The sequence below is a fragment of the Pristiophorus japonicus genome, chromosome 1 (assembly GCF_044704955.1).
Source record: "Pristiophorus japonicus isolate sPriJap1 chromosome 1, sPriJap1.hap1, whole genome shotgun sequence".
In the NCBI taxonomy this organism is placed as follows: Eukaryota; Metazoa; Chordata; class Chondrichthyes; family Pristiophoridae; genus Pristiophorus; species Pristiophorus japonicus.
This window is the reverse complement of record NC_091977.1, coordinates 15,887,290-15,908,162: the sequence shown is the minus strand read 5'-3', so window position 1 is coordinate 15,908,162 and position 20,873 is coordinate 15,887,290. Positions and strand designations below refer to the sequence as shown.

General features: G+C 42.3%; 1 protein-coding gene across 3 annotated transcripts in view; it reads right to left on the bottom strand.

Annotated features, from left to right (window-relative positions):
* The window catches only part of add1 (adducin 1 (alpha)), a 169,955-nt gene that overhangs the window by 122,425 nt on the left and 26,657 nt on the right, over positions 1–20,873 (bottom strand). For all 3 annotated transcript variants that reach the window (XM_070877743.1, XM_070877749.1, XM_070877753.1), the window contains exon 2: positions 3,299–3,512. In XM_070877743.1, coding sequence (XP_070733844.1) covers positions 3,299–3,493 — 195 coding nt within the window. In that variant the 5' untranslated portion in view covers positions 3,494–3,512. The remainder of the gene's footprint in view (positions 1–3,298; positions 3,513–20,873) is intronic.

Here is a 20,873-nt window from a genome sequence, read left to right as displayed (position 1 = left end):
GATAAGGCCTATTTGCCTTAGCAGATGGGTCGACAACCAGGAAGCATAAATTTAAAGTAATTGGTAGAAGGTTTAGAGGAGATTTGAGGGGAAATTTCTTCACATAGAAGGTTGTGGAGGTCTGGAACTCTGTGAAAGGGTAGTAGAGGCAGAAACTCTCACCACATTTAAAAAATAATTGGATGGGCATTTGAAGTGCCATAACCTACAGGGCTACGAACCTAGAGCTGGATAGCCTCTTGTTGGCCGGCACGGACACGATGGGCCGAACTGGCCTCCTTCCGTGCTGTAAATAGCTATGATTCTATAAAGCCAGTCAGCCACCCCGGGGCAGACCGGTACTCTCGCACCCCAGCAAAGCCTCCACCGCACACGCCAGCCACCGCCCCAGCCACAGTCTTCCCCAGATAGGTCTCACCGAGAATCCGGCCATTCTCTGGCAGACCCCTTGAAATCTTGCTAACAACTAGAGGTCCACGGATCCCCAGTTGCGAACTCCTGGCCTATATATATCCTCCCACTCTTCCTTTATCTTCACTTTGGGTCTTTTGAATCCAGCAAGGGCTACCAAACGCTAGCTAAAACATTAGGATACAACAAGGAAATTGAATGTTCAAATCACTGGGAGATGAAACAAGCCTCGGCCAACTTGCTGAAACATCAGGACTGGTGACGTAATGGTACATTTTTCAAACATAATCAACTTAGAGGTCTATACCTTCCTCCAAACCTGCGATACCTGCCCAAGGCTCTCAGCGTACCAAGAAGTGAAACCCTTCCTCACCAGAACAGTTATGCGTGGGTGGGTGGCAAAGGGACCCGGAAACATATGGAAGTGGCAACATGTGTCACAGAGCCACAGTCCGACACGACTATCAGATTAAAATCAAACGGAGTTAGAAACTGCAGAACTAGCCATTGAGAGACATTTGCGAAAAGTAACTCCTCAGTGATATGCAGCCCCGGACATGCCCAAATATAGAATGCAACGGAGCTGATAATTAAAAAAAAATATAGCCAACTAGAGAGAACATCCAACCTCTCCCAGAATCATTAGGAAGATTAATACACTGACATTGTATCCAGGGTATTCAGCATTCTATTTGAACCAAATTATAACATTTTCCAACAAGTTAAAAGCAGCATGGGGATTTCAGATCAGGAGATTTCGGAATGAACTGGGGAGACATTCATTTCATAACAATTATTTTGCCAAACTATATCAGAAGAACCGTTTTATTGTACCACCGCTCTCAAAAAGACCACCGGGAAGTTGGCACAAGGCACTCACGGAATACAAAATCATTCCTTCAAAGTATCAAAAGCCAACAAGCTGTCACCAAAAGGAAAAAGATGGATGCAAAGAGGCAACAGTAAAAGTCTAGGGTCCATAGATTTCAGTTTTAAATATAGAATAAAAATATGAAATTAAAAAAAGTGATTTGTAAAAGTGACCACACATTAACCTATCTTAAGGGTACTTGGAGATGGTAAATGTGCGACTGTTTACTTCTAACAGACATGAAACAGAACACTACAACTGTGGAGAGTTATATTAGTCTTCCATTTAAGCCAAATAAAACACTGCATTATTATAATCCTTTACTGGCTTACAATTTTTTTTCGTTCATTAATTCATGGGATGTGGGTGTCACTGGCAAGGCCAGCATTTATTGCCCATCCTTATTTACGCTTGCACCTTCTTGAATACAGCTGAGTAGCAGAGGCCAATTAAGAGTCAACCTGTGGGCCTGGAGTCATGTTTATGCCAGAACGGGTAAGGACGGCAGATTTCCTTCCCTAAAGGACATTCGTGAACCAGATGGTTTTTTCAACAATCTGGTAGTACAACTCCGAAAATCTGGAGTTCCGGAATCCAGACCGATTGGTTGCAGGGTCGTCCGGAATCCGTAAAATGTTCCCGAATCCGGACCCGCCGACCTCAAGGACCTGCCGCTGCCCAACCTCGGGCCGCACCTCACCACCGCCGCTGCCCTTACCTCAGGGCCTCCTCGCCGGTCCGCCCAAACTGCTAGTCGGCGGCAGAGCCTGCCCGAACAGCCCGACGGCAGCGGGGCATGCCCGACCACCTTATCGACAAGGCCGGTGGCCCCAAACAGCTCCTCAGCGAGCCCGAACAGCCGGTCGGCAGGGACCCTCCAATCCCCCCTTCCCTTTCTGACGTTCCGAAATCCAGACATACCCGAAAACCTGAGCTCGGATGTTTCTGGATTCCTGAAGTCAGAAAGATGACCGAAAGTCCAGAATCCAGAATGGTCTCACTCCCGAGGGTTACGGATTCTCAACACTGCACCTGTATCATGGTCACCATTACTGCTACTAGCTTTTTATTCCATGTTTATTTAATTAATTGAATTTGAATTCCCCAGCTGCCATGGTGGTATTTGAACTCACGTCTCCGGATCATTAGTCCTTGCCCAGTAACATAGAATCATAAAAAAACGACGACACAGGAGACCATTCGGCCCATCGTGTCCGTGCCGGTTGAAAAAGAATTACCCAGACTAATCCCACCTTCCATCACTTGGTCCATAACCCTGTAGGTCACGGCTCTTTAAGTACACATCCAAGTACTTTTTATATGTGATGAAGGTTTCTGCCTCTATCACCTTTTCATGCAGTGAGTTCCAGAACCCCACCACCCTCTGGGTGAAAAGGTTTTTCCTCATCTCCCCTCTAATCCTCCGACCAACTACTTTAAATCTATGCCCCTTGGTTACTGACCCCTTTGCTAGGTGAAATAGGTCCGTCCTATCCACTCTATCTAGGCCCCTCATAATTTTATACACCTCAATTAAATCTCCCCTCAGCCTCCTCTAATCCTAAGAAAACAATCCCAGCCTATCCAATCTTTCCTCATAGCTAAAATTTTCCAGTCCTGGCAACATCCTCTGAAGTCTCCTCTGTACTCTCTTCAGTGCAATAACATATTTCCTGTAATATGGTGACCACAACTGCACACAGTACTCAAGCTGTGACCTAACTAGTATTCTATGCAGTTCTGGCATAACTTCCCTGCTCTTACCTGCTATGTCTCGGCTACTAAACTATGCTATCACTAAATACAAATATAATTGTAATGTCATAATATGTACATGCACTTGTGCAAGATTTTATTAATTTAACTACCATACACATTAATAATTTGCTTATGAAACGATAGTGGTCAAGCTTTGCCCCTGGCTTTTAAAATAGCTGCAGACTAGTTTGCAATTCAAATACTAGTGAAAATGTGCGCTTGCAGAGATCCAATTAAAAAGGAAATGTTGGAGGTTACCGGACTCTGCAGAATCATTGACACCCTTTTCCTCTGCTCCATCATGTTGAAATCCTGTCGCAAGTCAGGTGGCATATTCCTCTCTCTGAGGTATTCAGGATTGTTCTCATCGACTCGGTCGAAGTATTTCTCCTTGTGTGGAGCAGTCGACGGGGGTGGGGAAGTAACCACCCCTACACCAGAGTCACCATTCATTGCAAGACGTTCTCGGCTCCTATGGGGGGGTAAAAAATTAAATTGTTAATTCACATCACCAACCATCATCAATAACTAATAAACCACTAAAGACTCACAGCACTCCGGGGGGGGGGGGGGGGGATGGAGAGAGAAAAGACTCCACTTCATCCTGTTTTAGATTTCATGATATTGACCATAGAAAAAAAAACAAGCCATTAGAGATTTAAGTAAAGTTGACAAGATTGCTCCACCTTCACACTCCGGTTTTGTATATTTTTTTCTTTATCTTGCCATTGTATTTCAACTCCAAGTGAAGTTAAAATAAAACCGTATCAGAAGAGTTAAAAATAAAACTATTTTTAAACAATCTAGGTAAGAGAACACAAAAAATTATATGAAGATAACTATTTAAAATTGCTGGGCCAGAAATTAAACAAAACGTAGAATCATAGAAATTTACAGCATAGAAGGAGGCCATTCGGCCCATCATATCCGCGCCGGCCGACCAAGAGCTATCCAGCCTAATCCCACTTTCCAGCTCTTGGTTCATAGCTCTGTAGGTTATGGCATTTCAAGTGCACATCCAAGTATTTTTTTTTAAATGTGGTGAGGCTTTCTGCTTCTAACACCCTTTCAGGCAGTGAGATCCCGGCCCCCACCACCCTCTGGGTGAAGACATTTCCCCTCGTATCTTCTCTATACCTCCCCCCAATTACTTTAAATCTATGTTCCCTGGTTGTTGACCCCTCTGCCAAGGGAAACAGGTCCTTCCTACCCACTCTTATCCAGGTCCCTTTGTTCCTCCACACTTTTCAGTGTCGTACCATTTAATGTGTATTCCGTTGCCTTGTTCGACCTCCCCAAATGCATAACCTCATACTTATGCAGATTGAATTCCATTTGCCACTGTACTGCCCACCTGACCAGTACATTGCTATCTTCCTGCAGTCCACAGTTTTCTTCTTCTTTATCAACTACACAGCCTATTTTAGTGTCATCTGCAAACTTCTTAATCATACCCCCCAACATTCAAGTTCAAGTCATTGATATATACCACAAAAAGCACTGAGCCCTGTGGAACCCCACTGGATACAGTCTTCCAGTCACAGAAACATCCATCAACCATTACCCTTTGCTTCCTGCCTTTGAGCCAATTTTGGATCTAGCGTGCCACTTTGCTCTGGATCCCATGGGCTTCTACTTTAGTGACGAGTCTGCCACGTGAGACCTTATCAAAGCTTTTCTAAATACCATATACACTACATCATGCCTTCATCGACCCTCCTGGTTATCGCCTTAAAAAATGTAATCAAGTTAGTCAGACACAATCTTCCTTTAATAAATCCATGCTAACTGTCCTTGATTAATCCATGTCTTTCCAAATGAAGATTTATCCTGTCCCTCGGGAGTTTTTCCAATAATTTTCCCAGAGGTTAGGCTGACTGGCCTGTAATTACTCGGTCTATCCCTTTCTCCCTTTTGTAACAAAAGTACAACATTAACAGTCCCACCAGCACCACACCTGTAGCCAGAGAGGACTGAAAAATGATGGTTAGAGCCTCTGCTATTTCCTCTTTTGCTTCTCAACAGTCTGGGATACATTTCATGCGGCCTGGGGATTTATCCACTTTCAAAGCTGCTAAACCCCTTAATACTTCCTCTCACTATGTTTATCTCATCTAATATTTCACACATTTCCTCCCTCATTGCAAAGTCTGCATCACCCCTCTCGTGTGAAAACAGATGCAAAGTATTCATTAAGAATCATACCCACGTCTTCTGCCTCCACACGCAGATTTCCTTTATGGTCTCTAATAAGCCCCAGTCTTTCTCTATTTATCTTCTTGCTCTTAGTGTTTTTATAAAACATCTTTGGATTTTCCCTGATTTTATTTGCGAACATTCTTTCATGCTCTCTCTTTGCTTTCCTGATATATTTTTTAATTGTATTCCTGTACTTTTTATACTCCTCTAGGAGTTTCTGCAGTATTGAGTTCCCGGTATCTGTCATACGCTTCCCTTTTTTTCTTTATCTTACCCTATATGTCACTTGACATCCAGGGGGCTCTAGATTTGATAAGTGCCACCCTTTTTCTTTAAGGGAACATACTTGCTCTGTACCCTCAGGATCTCCTCCTTGAATGGCTCCCACTGCTCTGATATTGATTTACCTTTTTTTCCTGGTCCACCTTTGTCCTTTTCTAGAACTACCCTAAATCTTACTGAATTATGATCACTAGAACCAAAATGCTTTTCCACTGATACCCTTTCCACCTGCTTCTCTTCATTCTCCAAAACCGAGTCCCCTCCCTTTCAGCCATGTCTCAGTAATAGCTATAATAAGAACATAAGAAATAGGAACAGGAATAGGCCATAGGGCCCCTCAAGCCTGCTCCACCATTCAACACCACCATGGCTGATCTGATCATGGACTCAGCTCCACTTCCCCGCCCGCTCCCCATAACCCCTTATCCCCTTATCATTTAAGAAACTGTCTATTTCTGTCTTAAATTTATTCAACGTCCCAGCTTCCACAGCTCTCTGAGGCTACCAATTCCACAGATTTACAACCCTCAGAAAACATTTCTCTTCATCTCTATTTTAAATGGGTTGCCCCTTATTCTAAGATCATGCCCTCTAGTTTTAGTCTCCCCCATCAGTGGAAACATCCTCTCTGCATCCACCTTGTCAAGCCCCCTCATAATCTTATACGTTTCGATAAGATCACCTCTCATTCTTCTGAACTCCAATGAGTAGAGGCCCAACCTACTCAACCTTTCCTCATAAGTCAACCCCCTCATCCCCAGAATCAACTAGTGAACCTTCTCTGAACTGCCTCCAAAGCAAGTATATCCTTTCATAAATATGGAAACCAAAACTGCACGCAGTATTCCAGGTGTGGCCTCACCAATACCCTATATAGCTGTAGCAAGATTTCCCTGCTTTTATATTCCATCCCCTTTGCAATAAAGACCAAGATACGATTGGCCTTCCTGATCATTTGCTGTACCTGCATACTAGCCTTTTATGTTTCATGCACAAGTACCCCCAGGTCCCGCTGTACTGCGGCACTTTGCAATCTTTCTCCATTTAAATAATAACTTGCTCTTTGATTTTTTTCTGCCAAAATGCATGAACTCACACTTTCCAACATTATACTCCCTATCATACTCCCAAGTATCTATCTGTGCTCTAAAATCTCCTGCCTTATTCCCTACGCTCTTTGCATTGAAGTATATACTGTTTAGTGGTGCCAAACTCCCTTGTTGTCTATTTTCCAGTCTTTGTTTCCTCTGTCTTCCAAATTCACTTTCTACTTTTCTGCTGCCCAATTCCAGCTTTGCTACATCAATAAACAAACATTATACATTGAGAAATGCCAGTCTTTTTACAGAAATTAAAACAGGAGTCTCAAGTAATAGTGCTCATAAAAACATTGCCACAGTTTTTGCCGAGAGAAGAGTTAATAGCATTGCTGCTCCCAGAATGTCTGCATCAAAACTCCCCATTTCTTCCTCAACTGAAATTCAACTGAGTTTTAAATGCAACCAATGAGGATTAGGTTTTTAAAAAATGTTAAGTTGATTTTTATATCAGAAGAGTCCCCTGTACCTTGCACACCCCCAAAAAGAATTAAGGGGAACATTGCTCCTCACTGATGATCAATTTGGATTCCGCCAGGATAATTCAGCTCCAGACCTTATTACAGCCTTGGTCCAAACATGAATAAAAGAGTGAATGTGACTGCCCTTGACATTAAGGCAGCATTTGACCAAGTGGGGCATCAAGGAGCCCTAATAAAATTGAAGTCAATGGGAATCGGGGCAGGGTGGGAGGTGGGGGTGGCAGAACTCTCCACTGGCTGTAGTCATACCTAACACAAAGGAAGATGGTTGTTGGAGGTCAATCATCTCAGTCCCAGGACAAGGACCATTATGAATGGGCAATAAATGCAGGCTTTACCAGTGACAGCCACATCCTGTGAACGAATATTAAAAAAACTATGCGCAGTATTTTAAATCAGATGAGGTTCCTTCAATATTAGTTCAGAGAGGATAATTTTTTAAATGACCCACATAGAAACTCTCAGATTGGGTCTCCCTCTGATATGTGCTTTCCCAAACTGCCGCATCTCTATATCCGCTCTCAGCTAATTGTGGGGCCCATGGTTTCCTATAGGGCTGCTGTGGTTTGCAAGCAGTGCTTGCGGACACCAGCACCAAAGTGAAAGAAAGACATGCATTTATATGGCGGCTTTCATGACCACCGGACATCCAAAAGCAGTTTAGCGCTAATGAAGTACTTCTTAAGTATAGTCAGTGTTGTAACGCAGCAGCCAATTCTTGCACAGCAAGCTCCCACAAACAGCAATCTGATAATGACCAGAATATGTTTTTTTTTAAAAAGTGATGTTGGTTGAGGGATAAATATTAGCCAGTACACTTCCAAAAGGCGTTTGATGAAGTGTCACATAATAGGCTTGCCAACAAAGTTGAAGCCCATGGAATAAAAGGGACAGTGGCAGCATGGATATGAAATTGGCTATGTGACAGGAAACAGAGTAGTGGTGAATGGTTGTTTTTCAGATAGGAAGGAAGGTATACAGCGGTGTTCCCGAGGGATCGGTACCAGAACCACAGCTTTTCTGGACTTGGACTTGGGTGTACAAGGTACAATTTCAAAATTTGTCGATGACCAAAACTTGGAAGTACAGTGAACTGTGGGGAGGATAGGGATAGATTTCAGGAGGACATAGACAGGCTGGCAGAATGGGCGGACATGTGGCAGATAAAATTTAACGCAGAAAAGAGTGAAGGGATACATTTTGGAAGGAAGGAGAGGCAATATAAACTAAATGGTACAATTCTAAAGGGGGTGCATGAACAGAGAGACCTGGGGGTATATGTGCACAAATCACTAAAGGTGGCAGGGCAGTTTGAGAAAGCGGTTAAAAAGCATACAGGATCCTGGGCTTCATAAATAGAGGCATAGAATACAAATGTTATGATGAACCTGTATAAAACACTGGTTCAGCCTCAACTGGAGTATTGGGTCCAATTCTGAGCACTGCATTTTAGGAAGGGCGTGAAGGCCTTAGAGAGGGTGCAGAAAAGATTTACAAGAATGGTTCTAGGGTTGAGGCACTTCAGTTACTTGGATAGACTAAAGAAGCTGGGGTTGTTCTACTTAGAGCAGAGAACATTGAGAGTAGGTGTTCAAAATCATGATGGGTCTAGACAGTAGATAGAGAGAATCTGTTCCCATTGACGGAAGGGTGGAGAACCAGAGGACACAGATTTAAGGTGATTAGCAGAAGAACCAACGGTGACATGAGGAAAAGCTTTTATTTTTTACACAACAAGTGGTTCGGATCTGGAATGTACTGCCTTAAAGCATGGTGGAGGCAGATTCAACTGTGGCTTTCAAAGGGGAATTGGATAAGTACTTGAAGGAAAGATTTGCACGACTACGGGGAAAGGGTGGGGAAAGGGGGACTAGCTGAAGCGTTTGTACACAGAGCCGGCACGGGCTCGACGAGCCGAATGGCCTCCTTCTCTGCTGTACCCATTCTATGACACCAGAAATAGTACCACGTGTTCTTTTACGTCCACCTGAGAGAGCAGACGTGGCCTCGGTTTAACATCACATCTGAAAGACGGCACCTCCGACAATGCAGCACTCCTTCAGCACTGCACTGGAGTGTCAGCCTAGATTTTTGTGCTCAAGTCTCCAGAGTGGGACTTGAAGCCACAACCTTCTGACTCAGACGAGGGTGCTACCCACTGAGCCACAGGCTGACAAGTGGCATAGCAGGGAGAGAGATCCAACCCGAGGGTGTCCATGGGGATAACATAATGCTGGGTAGACTATTGTTTTAATTCATGTATAAAAGGAGAGATGGAGGGTTTACTCACAAGAAAATAACTCTCCCCAGATTTTACATTTTGGTGCAGATACCAATGACTGCTTAAATACAACAGAAAAATGAATAAGATCCCATGTTGGAAAATAAGACACAAACGTCAAAAAGGTTACCAACCTCATTTAAAACAAAGACTTCTAAAACTTACAATTCAGATTTTTATTTTATTTTTTATTTTTTCAGACTATTATTTTTTTTATATATAAAGTGCGGCTCATTCACTTTTACATTTCTCTGCCTTATTTCCACTGTAGGGCCTTTCTTTTAACTCCAAAATTTGGACAATGAAAAGCCAGTCACCTTCAAGGAATACTAAAATACTGTCTCACTTTGTGACTTGAATTCAGAATAGCAACCATAAATTTTATTGTACTTATTTATTCTCCACCCCCACTTCAACAGCTCCAGTGCCAGTCACCTTCATGAATATTCAGCAAACACTTTCTAGTAGACATCACAGCCAAGTTGAGCATTCTGCAAGCTTTCAGCATACCAATACCAGAGGTTTGCTTTTTACGGATCATGAATTTAAAACAGAAAAATTAATCTTGCCTAAAAACAGGTTCTGCCCTTTTCATTGATTCCCTGTAGACAGTAGTGGGTACAGTACCTAAACCACAGCTCCCCTTAATAGAGCAAAATTTGCATCTGTACAATATTTCTGGCCTTGAAATTATATTAGATCTTGCAGTCCCAATGGCTGAAAAAAAAACACAAAGGCATTTAATCTTCAAGCAGGCTACTCTGATTAGTGAGATCCATTACTCAGAGGGTAATGGGCAGCATTTTAATAAAAAGATTACCGCTTTTCTCACTTGTGAATATCCATTTCCTGACCACCACTAATACAAAAGCAAAATACTGTGGATACTGGAATCTGGACTAAAAACAGCAAATGCTGGAAATCTCAGCAGGTCAGACAGCATCTGCGGAGAGGAAGCAGAGTTAACGTTTCGGGTCGATGAAACGTTAACTCTGCTTCCTCTCCGCAGATGCTGTCTGACCTGCTGAGATCTCCAGCATTTGCTGATTTTATTCCAGACCACCACCTCAGGAGTCCCCAGAGTTAATCAAGGACCGTGCATCAGCATCTTTTTTTCACTATTGCTCCTCTCCCACTGCCTCACTTTTACAAACTAGTCACGCTCGCTCCCTGTAGATCTTATGGAACATACGGCAGCCCAAAGTAAACTTGGCAGATCGAGCGAGGAAAAAAATCTGAAATTTACTTTGGAGCTTCCACTGGTTATAAAAGACCTGCGTGTTGGGAGTCAGCATACTAGCACCTCACTCAGCCCCACAGAAAACCCAGCAATAATCACTCTTTTGCTTGACGTCACCTTCTCGATCTACCTACTGTTTTTTTCAATTACTTTTTTCAACCTTGATGCTCTATATTGAGCAAGGCCCTTCACTATGACTTTAAAAACACTTTTAGTTAAAAACATAAAGATCCTTAGTTACCACTCAATAGGTTGAAAAAGTTGAAGCTTTTCATTCTAGATTTCGAAGTGTAGATTGAGGAGATTTAATTCATGTGGATAGGCTATTTTGAGTTAGATAGGTTCGGGAGTACCAGAAACATGCGTATGTAAGTTACATGAACATAAAACTGGTTAGATGTCAGGAGATTTTTCTTTTCACTGAAGGACAGTGATTGTTGGAACAAATTACCAGCTCGTGCAGCAAGAGCGGATTCACTGCAAACATTCAAATTATGGCGAACAGAAGGGTAGGTGGAGTAGTGGGAGTGGAGAGGAATTTTCCATATTTCTCCTTACCAAGAGATTGTGTGGATGGCTGGTGGTCAATGGAAGTTACGGTGTGTTTAAGTTGCACCATGACAATACGGGATAGGTTTGACGGTCTTTATCTGTCCATTATTTTTATACGTTTATAGAAGAAATGATTGCAATTGGTCCAACAAACAGAAGTATAATGCACATTCCTACAAAGGGAATAGAAATGAGAGAACACAAGCCAACTCCCAGACCATTCTCCCAGCCTGATTATAGAGCAGCATTATTAGAAGCCTGGGAAGCAACCGCTGCAGCTCTTGTCCAGTGAACGATATGTGGAGTGGGAGAACATAAAGAAGGAAGAACTGACACTAATCTTATGTCAGAATGCACACTCTCCTGACAGGGTAACATTGCCAATGTCTGAATGCCATAGCCCGAACCATTCCTTTGTTCTGGATAGAAATGCTTAGAAGCAGGGATGAATAAAGGGAAGGGGTGGAACAAAAAAATATATAAACGTATTTATAATTCTCTAAAGGACACTTAATACCAACAATTAAATTAGATCCTTAGTATCAAAGTCCACACACTGGCAATGAACCAGTATTTATACCGCGGTTATAAAAATGTGGTTTTTTTATTTCATTGTTCATACATTTTTGTTTTGTTGTTTGTATGGTGGTCAGTTTTCTTTTAAGTTTATTATTTTTCCTCTTGCATATGATTTTTTAATACCATAATTCAACTGATTGCTTCCCTGCATCCATTTTGGAGGAAAAGGTTTTTTGGTGGGGAAGGTGGAGAGAGAGAGAAAAATTGTACATCAATCTCTGAAGCATAGGAACATTGCAAATTCAACTTAAAAGTTTACAGATTTCAAAACATTGAATTACAACTTCTTATTGCAGCTTCTTGATGGCTTACTAGCTATATGTAACCATGTGATGCTGAGTCACACACAGCAGGAAAGACTTGGCTTTAATTTCCTAATCTGTATTTAGCCGATTTCAATTGTGGCAGCTATAGGGATTGCTACAATTGAGCTCAACACCCTTGGGTTAGAGAGGTGGTAAAGGAAAGGCAAGGTTTCTGTTTGCTATTCAACGCTAGAAATTGTACATGTGGATGGCAACAGAATCACAGCTCAGCTGTGATGGCAACTACCCCCTCCACAGCCTGCTGAAACTCAATACTAACTGGGTCAGATTTATATGCCAAGAACGGCCATTTCAGTGAGATGCTGAAAGGCTGCCATCCATCGAATTATACCACAGCTAGAATAAGCAACTTGCAGAGAGGAGGAGGAGGAGGCGGCGGCGGAAGGATGAATGTCATGTTGTGGGACTGTTCCGCAGTACATAGCAGTGGATTAACAATCATTTTGCTCATCACTGGGAGGTCATTTGGCCCATCAAACTTGTTCCTTTGACAGCCGCACAACCTACCCAATTAATCTCCTGAGTAAAGATGTGCATAAATATCCCATAACCCCAAAAGGTAACCATACACCCAAAGGTAACCAAACAAACCATATCTACTAGTCTCCACAAACATTACCAACCCCCAACACTAGCACACAGGAACCATCACATCTGGCAAAAGTATTTGATCCTCTCAGTTCTTACTCATCTCTATAATCTCCAAGCTAATTCCCTAGATTATTTTTGACAAGCACTTTGTTCTTCCTCCCCCCTCACCCACAATCCTGAGTTAAGTTACGACAAATTATTTTTATACAATGCCATTAGAAAGAAAACTCAAGGCACTTCATCACGCCGTAATCATATAAAAACAGATGGCGAGCCAAATGAGGAGATATTATATGAAGTTACCAAAAACTTGGCCATAGAGGGAAGTATTAAGAAGGGTCTAAAAAGAGGGAGGTCGAGGGGCAGAGGGGTTTACGGAGAAAATTTCATCGAGCATGGGACCTAGGCAACTGAAGCTAAATTTGCCAAAGATGGGACAAAGGAAGTGGGAGGTACACAAGAGGTTGGAGTTGCAGAACGCAGAGTTCTGGGGCTGGAGGGAGTTGCAGAGATAGGTTGGGGCTAGACCATGAAGGGATTTAAACACAAAGATGAGAATTTTAAATTGGACGCATTGGAAAACCGGGAGCCAATGTAGGTCAGCAAGGACAGGAGTGATGGGTGAGCAGGAAAAGATTTGGATGGGTTGAAGTTTAGAGAGCATGGAGATGGGAGACTGGCCATGGAATCATTGGAATAGTTGTCTGGAGGTGACAAAGACATGGGTGAGAATTTTATCAGCAGATAGACTGAGGCAGAGACGTAAGTGGGCGATGTTATGAAGGTTGAAGTAGGTTGGTTTTGTAATGGAGAGGATATGGGGGTGAAATCTCAGCTCGGGGTCGAAAAGGATGCTGAGGTTGCAAACTTTCTGGATGACCTGAGAGAGTGGTCAGGGAGGAGGAGAGAATCAGAAGCAAGAAGTATCTGGCACGGGTTGATGATGATGGTTTCAGCTTTCAATATTTAACTGAAGTAAAAGTGCAGCTTATCCAAGACCGTATGCTGGACAAGCAGTCTGAAAACAGGCAGTGGAGGGGATGACTACATGCTGCCGTTTGGAGACATCATCTGAAGAGATGGGGTCAGCTTCCACATGTATGATGATGACAACCAGCTCTACCTCTTCACCACCTCTCGCAACCTGGAGGGTAGGGACAGGTGCAAATAATGTTACGGAGGTGCAAATAGGCACTCTTGGTGATGTACAGAACAAAAGGTTTGAAGCTTCTCTGAGGATCAAAAAGAACACTGAGGTAGCCCACCAATTTCAACTTAACAAGCCGCAATCACATGCACCTAAAAAGGGGGTAAGGGAGGGGGGGGGGGGTTTGCGGTATTGATTAAATAAACTATTACAGCGGTGAGGAGGGATGATATGTTAGAGGGATCATCAAATGAGGCCATAAGGGACAAACTGAAAAATAAAAAAGGGACGATCACACTGCAGGGAGTGTATTATAGACTCCCAAACAGTGGGAGGGAGATAGAGGAGCAAATATGTAGGCAAATTGCTGTTAAGTCTAAAAACCATAGGGTAGTAATAGAAGGGGATTTTAACTATCCAAATATTGATTGGGACAAATTTAATGTGAAGAGTATAGAGGGTGTGGAATTCTTGAGATGCATTCAAGAGAACTTTTTCAGTCAGTATGTAGCAAACCCAACATGAGAGGGGGCGGTCTTCAATTTAGTTTTGGGGAATGAAGCTGGACAGGTTGATGGGGTATTAGTGAGGGAGCACTTGGGTGCCAGTGACCATAATTCAGATTGATTTAAGTTGGTTATGGATAAGGCCTGGAATAAAAGTTCTGAATTGGGGAAAAGCTAATTTTGCTAAGTTAAGGAATGATTTGGCCATAGTGAACTGGAAACAGCTACTTGTGGATCAATCAGTGTCAGAACAGTGGGAGGCATTCAAGGAGGAGATCCGGAAGGCTCAGGCCAAACATGTGCCCTTAAAGAAAAAGGCTGGGAAAAATAATTCAAGAGCCCCCTGGATGTCTAGGGACTTACAGGGGAGGATTAAGAAAAAAAAGGGACGATTATGTCATATACCAATGGCTAAATACTTTAGAATCTTTAGAGAAATATAGAAAGTTAAGAGGTAAAATTAAAAAGGATATTAAGAATGCTCAGAGGGAGCACGAGAAATTCTTAGCCAGTAAAATTAAGGAAAACCCCAAGATGTTCTATAAATATATTAAGAGGGTAACTGAAGAAAGGGTAGGACTTAGAGACCATGAGGCGGAAGATATTGGTATGGTTCTTAAAAAATACTTTGCATCTGTTTTCACAAAGGAAAGGGGTAATGCAGATACTGCTATCGAGAAAGAGTGTGATATTCTGGATGAAATAAATATAATATAAATATAGTGAGAGGAAGTATTCAGGGTTAGATGAAGTCCTTACTACTCGGGGGATCAAGGGTTATGGCGAGAAAGCAGGAAGGGGGTACTGAAGTTTCATGTTCAGCCATGAACTCATTGAATGGCGGTGCAGGTTAGAAGGGCTGAATGGCCTGCTCCTGCACCTATTTTCTATGTTTCTATGTTTAGCAGCTTTGAAAGTAGCTAAATCCCCAGGCCCAGATGAAATGCATCCCAGGTTGTTGAGTGAAGTAAAAGAGGCCTCGACAATCATTTTCCAGTCCTCTTTGGATATGGGTATGATGCCGGAGGATTGGAGGACTGCTAATGTAGTACCCTTGTTTAAGAAGGGAAAAAGGGATAGGCCGAGTAATTACAGGCCTGACAGCCTAATCTCAGTGGTGGGAAAATTATTGGAAAAAATCCTGAAAGACAGGATAAATCTGTATTTGGATAGGCAAGGATTAATTAGGGACAGTCAGCATGGATTTGTTAAGGGAAAATCGTGTTTGACTAACCTGATAGAATTTTTTGAGGGGGTAACCAAGAGGGTCGATGAGGGTAGTGCGTACGATGTAGTATATATGGACTTTAGCAAGGCTTTTGATAAGATCCCGCATGGTAGACTGGTCATGAAGGTTAAAGTCCATGGGATCCAGGGCAAAGTGGCAAGTCGGATCCAAAATTGGCTCGGAGGTAGGAAGCAAAGGGTAATGATCGATGGATGTTTTTGTGACTGGAAGGATGTTTCCAGTGGGGTTCCGCAGGGCTCAGTATTGGGTCCCTTGCTTTTTGTGGTTTATATCAACGATTTAGATTTGAATATAGGGAGTATGATTAAGAAGTTTGCAGACGACACTAAAATTGGCTGTGTGGTTGATAATGAAGAGGAAAGTCATGGGCTGCAGGAGGATGTCAATCTACTGGTCAGGTGGGCAGAGCAGTGGCAATTGGAATTTAATTCAGAAAAGTGTGAGGTGATGCACTTTGGGAGGGCTAATAAGAAAAGGGTATACATATTAAGTGGTAGGCCACTTAATAGTGTAGATGAACAAAGGGACCTTGGAGTGCTTGTCCACAGATCCCTGAAAGTAGCAGGCCAGGTGGATAAGGTGGTTAAGAAGGCATACAGAATGCTTGCCTTTATTGGCCGAGGCGTAGAATATAAGAGCAGGGAGGTTATGCTTAAATTGTATAATACTTTGGTTAGGCCACAGCTGGATACTGCGTGCAGTTCTGGTCGCCGTATTATAGGAAGGACATGACTGTACTAGAGAGGGTGCAGAGGAGATTTACTAGGATACTGCCTGGAATGGAGAATCTTAGTTATGAGGACAGATTGGATAGGCTGAGTTTGTTCTCATTGGAACAGAGGAGGTTGAGACACCTCATTGAGGTGTACAAAACATTGAGGGGCCTGGACACAGTGGATGGTAAGGGTCTATTTGCCATTGATGGAGGGGTCTATTATGAGGGAGCATAGTTTTAAGGTGGTTGGTGGAAGGTTTAGAGGGAATTTGAGGGGGGAGCTTCTTTACGCAGAGGATTGTGGGGATCTGGAACTCGGTGCCTGGAAGAGTGGTGGATGCAGAAACCCTCACCACTTTTAAGAGATAGTTGGATGGGCACTTGAAGTGCCGTAATCTGCAGGGTTACGTACCTAGAGCTGGTAATTGGGATTAGACTGGATGACCTTTTGTTGGATGGCGCAGATATAATGGTAAGTACTGCAGGGAATAGAATACGGCCAGGGTGATCTCTTGGACTAGTTTCGATTGCCTCGATGGGTTGGAAAGGAATTTTCCCAGATTTCTTTCTCCCTAAATTGGCCTGGGTTTTTATCTGGTTTTTGCCTCTCCCAGGAGATCACATGGGGTGGAGTGTAGATGTTTTCAGTATAAGGGGTGTCGCAGTTGTGTGAGGCGGACTGGTTGGGCTAGGTTCTCTTTGCCTTTCCGTCATTGTTCATAGGTTTCTATGTAACCTTTAGGGCTGCTGACCAAGGGTCATGTGGCTCTTTGTCGGTCGGCGTGGACACGATGGGCCGAAATGGCCTCCTTCTGCGCTGTAAATTTCTATGTTTCTATATTTAGCCCAGAATAAAGTATCCTCTCAAATTTCGGAACAATTGTGAAAATTTGAAACTTGTTAAATTAAAGTTACCAAAATAAAGTGAAAATTATGTCACAACTGAATTATCTTCAATCGTATTCATACAAAAAACGTTCTGAAAAATGTCCACTAATGTATGCAATTTAAGCATCAGTTACACAATATTAAAAGCCAAGTATAGTCCTCAACACATGCAGAATAAGAGACTAAAGCAACAGATGAACTAGTCCTGAAGAAACCCTGCAAGGGCCTCAAACAGTCTACATGCAATTTCTGAGGTCATAAGCAGTTGAGCTGCCAAAGTCATTCACACAGACTGAAGACAGTCCTTCATTGTTCAATTATTTGAGGCAATTTTTGCAGTTATTCATCAGTAACAGGTCAATTTTAGCTCTCACACACTTCTGAAGAGCAAAGTAGCAGTAAATTCACTATCCAAAGGACAAAAAAAAAATCTTGCATCACAACTCTTGAAAGGCCAAGATATTCACACTGGTTACCAGAATAGCTTTGTATAAAGACATTTCAATTTCATTCCCGAGGCCAAATCTAAGTTAGGCAAAACTTAGTATTATAGAAAGAGATTGTAACCTATCAAATTTGACTCATTAAATTTAGTGATCCAGTTATACTGATTTAAGTTGGGGGTATGCATGACTGCAAAACAAGCAAGTAGCCATTACTGCAAGCCCTGCTCACATCTATTGGAGTCAAGGAAAGCAGTTTCTGTACACTCACAGCAGCTCCCAAAATTTCTAATTGCAATAGAGTTGAGGGAAGAGGGATGAATTATTACCCGGTTTGGTGAAAATCACAGTACTATATTTCATACGTTTTAGTGGTGTAGTGCAGATCATGCCACAGTGACATCAAAGATGCAGTATGACAAGGGTAATAGATTACTTTTCTCTTACAATTTTGGTAGATTATGGATTGTTAGTGTCTCCAAATTCACCGAGTACTCCAACCTTCATTTTTATGGTTCAAGATAGCATTAGAGCTTTATTTACAATTTTGCAGGATGATTTCATAGTCTGTAACTCGACTTCCTAATTTTGCAAATCTATTACTGTGATGGTATGGTCCAGAACAACTCTTACCCTCAAGAGCTCTTTAAACCTAAATCCATCTGGATTTAACATCCATCCAGCACTCAGACTGATCTTTCATCTCTGGGCTTCAACTAACCAGTGTATTTCTATCACAACCATGTGCCTTTCCCTCATCTATACTGTTTAAAAATTCTCATCCTGGTTTTCAAATCCTTGCATGGTCTCACCCCTCCCTATCTTTGTAATCTCCTTCAGCCCCCCGCCACCTCCCCCCACCCCCGCCATCAGAGATATCTGCGCTCCTCTAATTCTGCCCAATGAGCATCCCCGAATATAAATCGTTCAACCATTGGTGGCTATGCCTTCTGTTGCCTAGGCCCTAAGCTCTGGAACTTCCTGCCTAAACCTCTCTTACCTCCTTTAAGATGTTCCTTAAAACCTACCTCTTTGACCAAGCTTTTGGTCATTTGCCCTAATTTCTCCTTGTGGCTCGGTGTCAAATCTTTTATCTCATAATACTCCTGTGAAGCACCTTAGGATGTTTTACTATATTAAAATTGCTGTATAAATCCAAATTGTTATTTTTTAATATTCATAAAATTCAGAAGTCTTGAGCCAGATTGGAGATTAGAAGAATTCCCCTCAAATCTCCATTGGAATGGATCTATGGAACAGACAATCATAAAAAGTTGCTAACTGAGTCAATCAATAATACAAAATCTGCAATTAAGGGAAATCAAAAACTTACATTTACTTAGAAAAATATCCCAATGTGCTTCACAGAAGCATAAATAGATAAAATGGGCACTGAGCCAAAGAAGAGATAATAAGCAGGAAACTTGATCATAGAGGTGGTTTTTAAAGGAGGGTTTTGAAGGAGACAGAGGGAGAGGGGTTTAGGGCAGGAATTCCAGAGCATAGAGTTAGATGGCTGAAGGCAAATCAAACGAAAAAATGCTGGAAGCACAAAGATCAGCCAGCATCTGTGGAGAGAAAAGATAGGTCAACATTTCAGGCAGGGTCCTTCTTCAGAAGTGCAGACTGAACGATAGACACGTATTTCAATTGACTTAAAGAAAAGGAGAGGGAGGGAAGGGGAAAAGTGGTGGTGGTGGCAGTGTGAGGGGGGGGGGGGGGGGGGGCAGGGAAAGAGAGGCGGGGGAAACTCCCAGTACAGAGATGGAGTAAATAAGTTGAATGGCCTGCAACCAGCTTAAAAGAAAACCAGGAGTTTGTCAGATAATATTTTTTTAAATCATGTGTCGGAAATATGCATTAAAGAAATAAAAAAGTGTGCAAATAGTTAAGACAACAAGGTCCACTCAAAGAAAAGGGAGGGAAATTAATTTAATGTAGACAATGAAAAACTGCAGGTACAGGTCTGAAATCTGGCAAAATGTATTGGGGTCCACTCGTCCCAAAAAGAAAATGCAAGTCAACACCAAGGATGCTTGTCTATGATGTCAGCCTTGGCTCAGGTGGCGGTTCAGAAGGCCATCTGTTCAAGCCCCACTCTACAGATTTGAGCACTTAATCGAGGCTGACATTTGTGCACTACTAAGGGAGTGCTGTACTGTCAGAGGTCTGGAACTCACTGCCTGAAAAGGTGGCAGAGGCAGGAACCCTCACCACATTTAAAAGATCCTTGGATGTGCACTTAAAATGCCATGAGCTGGAAAATGAGATTAGACTGGATAGCTATTGGTTGACCGGCGCGGATACGATGGGCCGAAATGGCCTCCTTCCGTGCTGTAAAGTTTTATGATGCTATGTGCCATCTTTCAGATGAGATATTAAACCGAGATCCCCATCTGTCATCTCAGGTGCACGTAAAAGATCCCATGGCACTATTAGACGAAGAGCAAGAGACTTCTCCTGGTCAACAGAGTACCTGATCATTTATTTCATTGCTGTTTTTGGGAGCTTGCTGTGCACAAATTGGCTGCCATGTTTCTTACATTACAACAGTGCTTACACTTCAAAAGTAAAGCACTTTGGGACATCCTCAAGTCATTAAAATTACATATAAATGTATATTCTTTTTCTTTCCTTTCATCAACCCATCTCTTTTTTTCTACCAGATCCTGTCTGTGGATTTGTAGCATTTTGTGTTTTTATTTGAGACAAGGTTAATGGGATAGATATCTTTTGGGAGATCAACTGAACCCAGATATGGTAATTTAGGTACATCTAGTTTTGTTCTTCATCTAAAGCAACCAGTACCTATTTTCAATTATCATTTGATAAACATTAAAATGTAGAATTTAGATTTCTAAGATTTCCATAGCTGTATTGTTACTCCTCAGGAAAGGAAAACATTCTTCTGGATTCTACAATGATAGAAAAGAAAGATTTGCATTTATATAGCACATTTAACTACCTCAGGACATCTAAATTGCGCTTTATAGCCAATGAAGTCCTTTTGAAGTGTCGTCACTATTGTCAACAACTTCTTCTTAGGCAGTCTCCCGGAGTCGAGGATGACTTGCTTCCATACCAACGAGTTCTCATGCGACTGATGAGTCCGATGCGGGATCTACAGACTCTGTCACAGGTGGGGCAGATGATGGTTGAAGGAACGGATGAGTAAGGTGCTTGGTTTGTCATACACTCCTTTCGCTGTTTGTACTTGGCTTCCGCATGCTCCCGACAAAGAGAGCACGCAGAAACC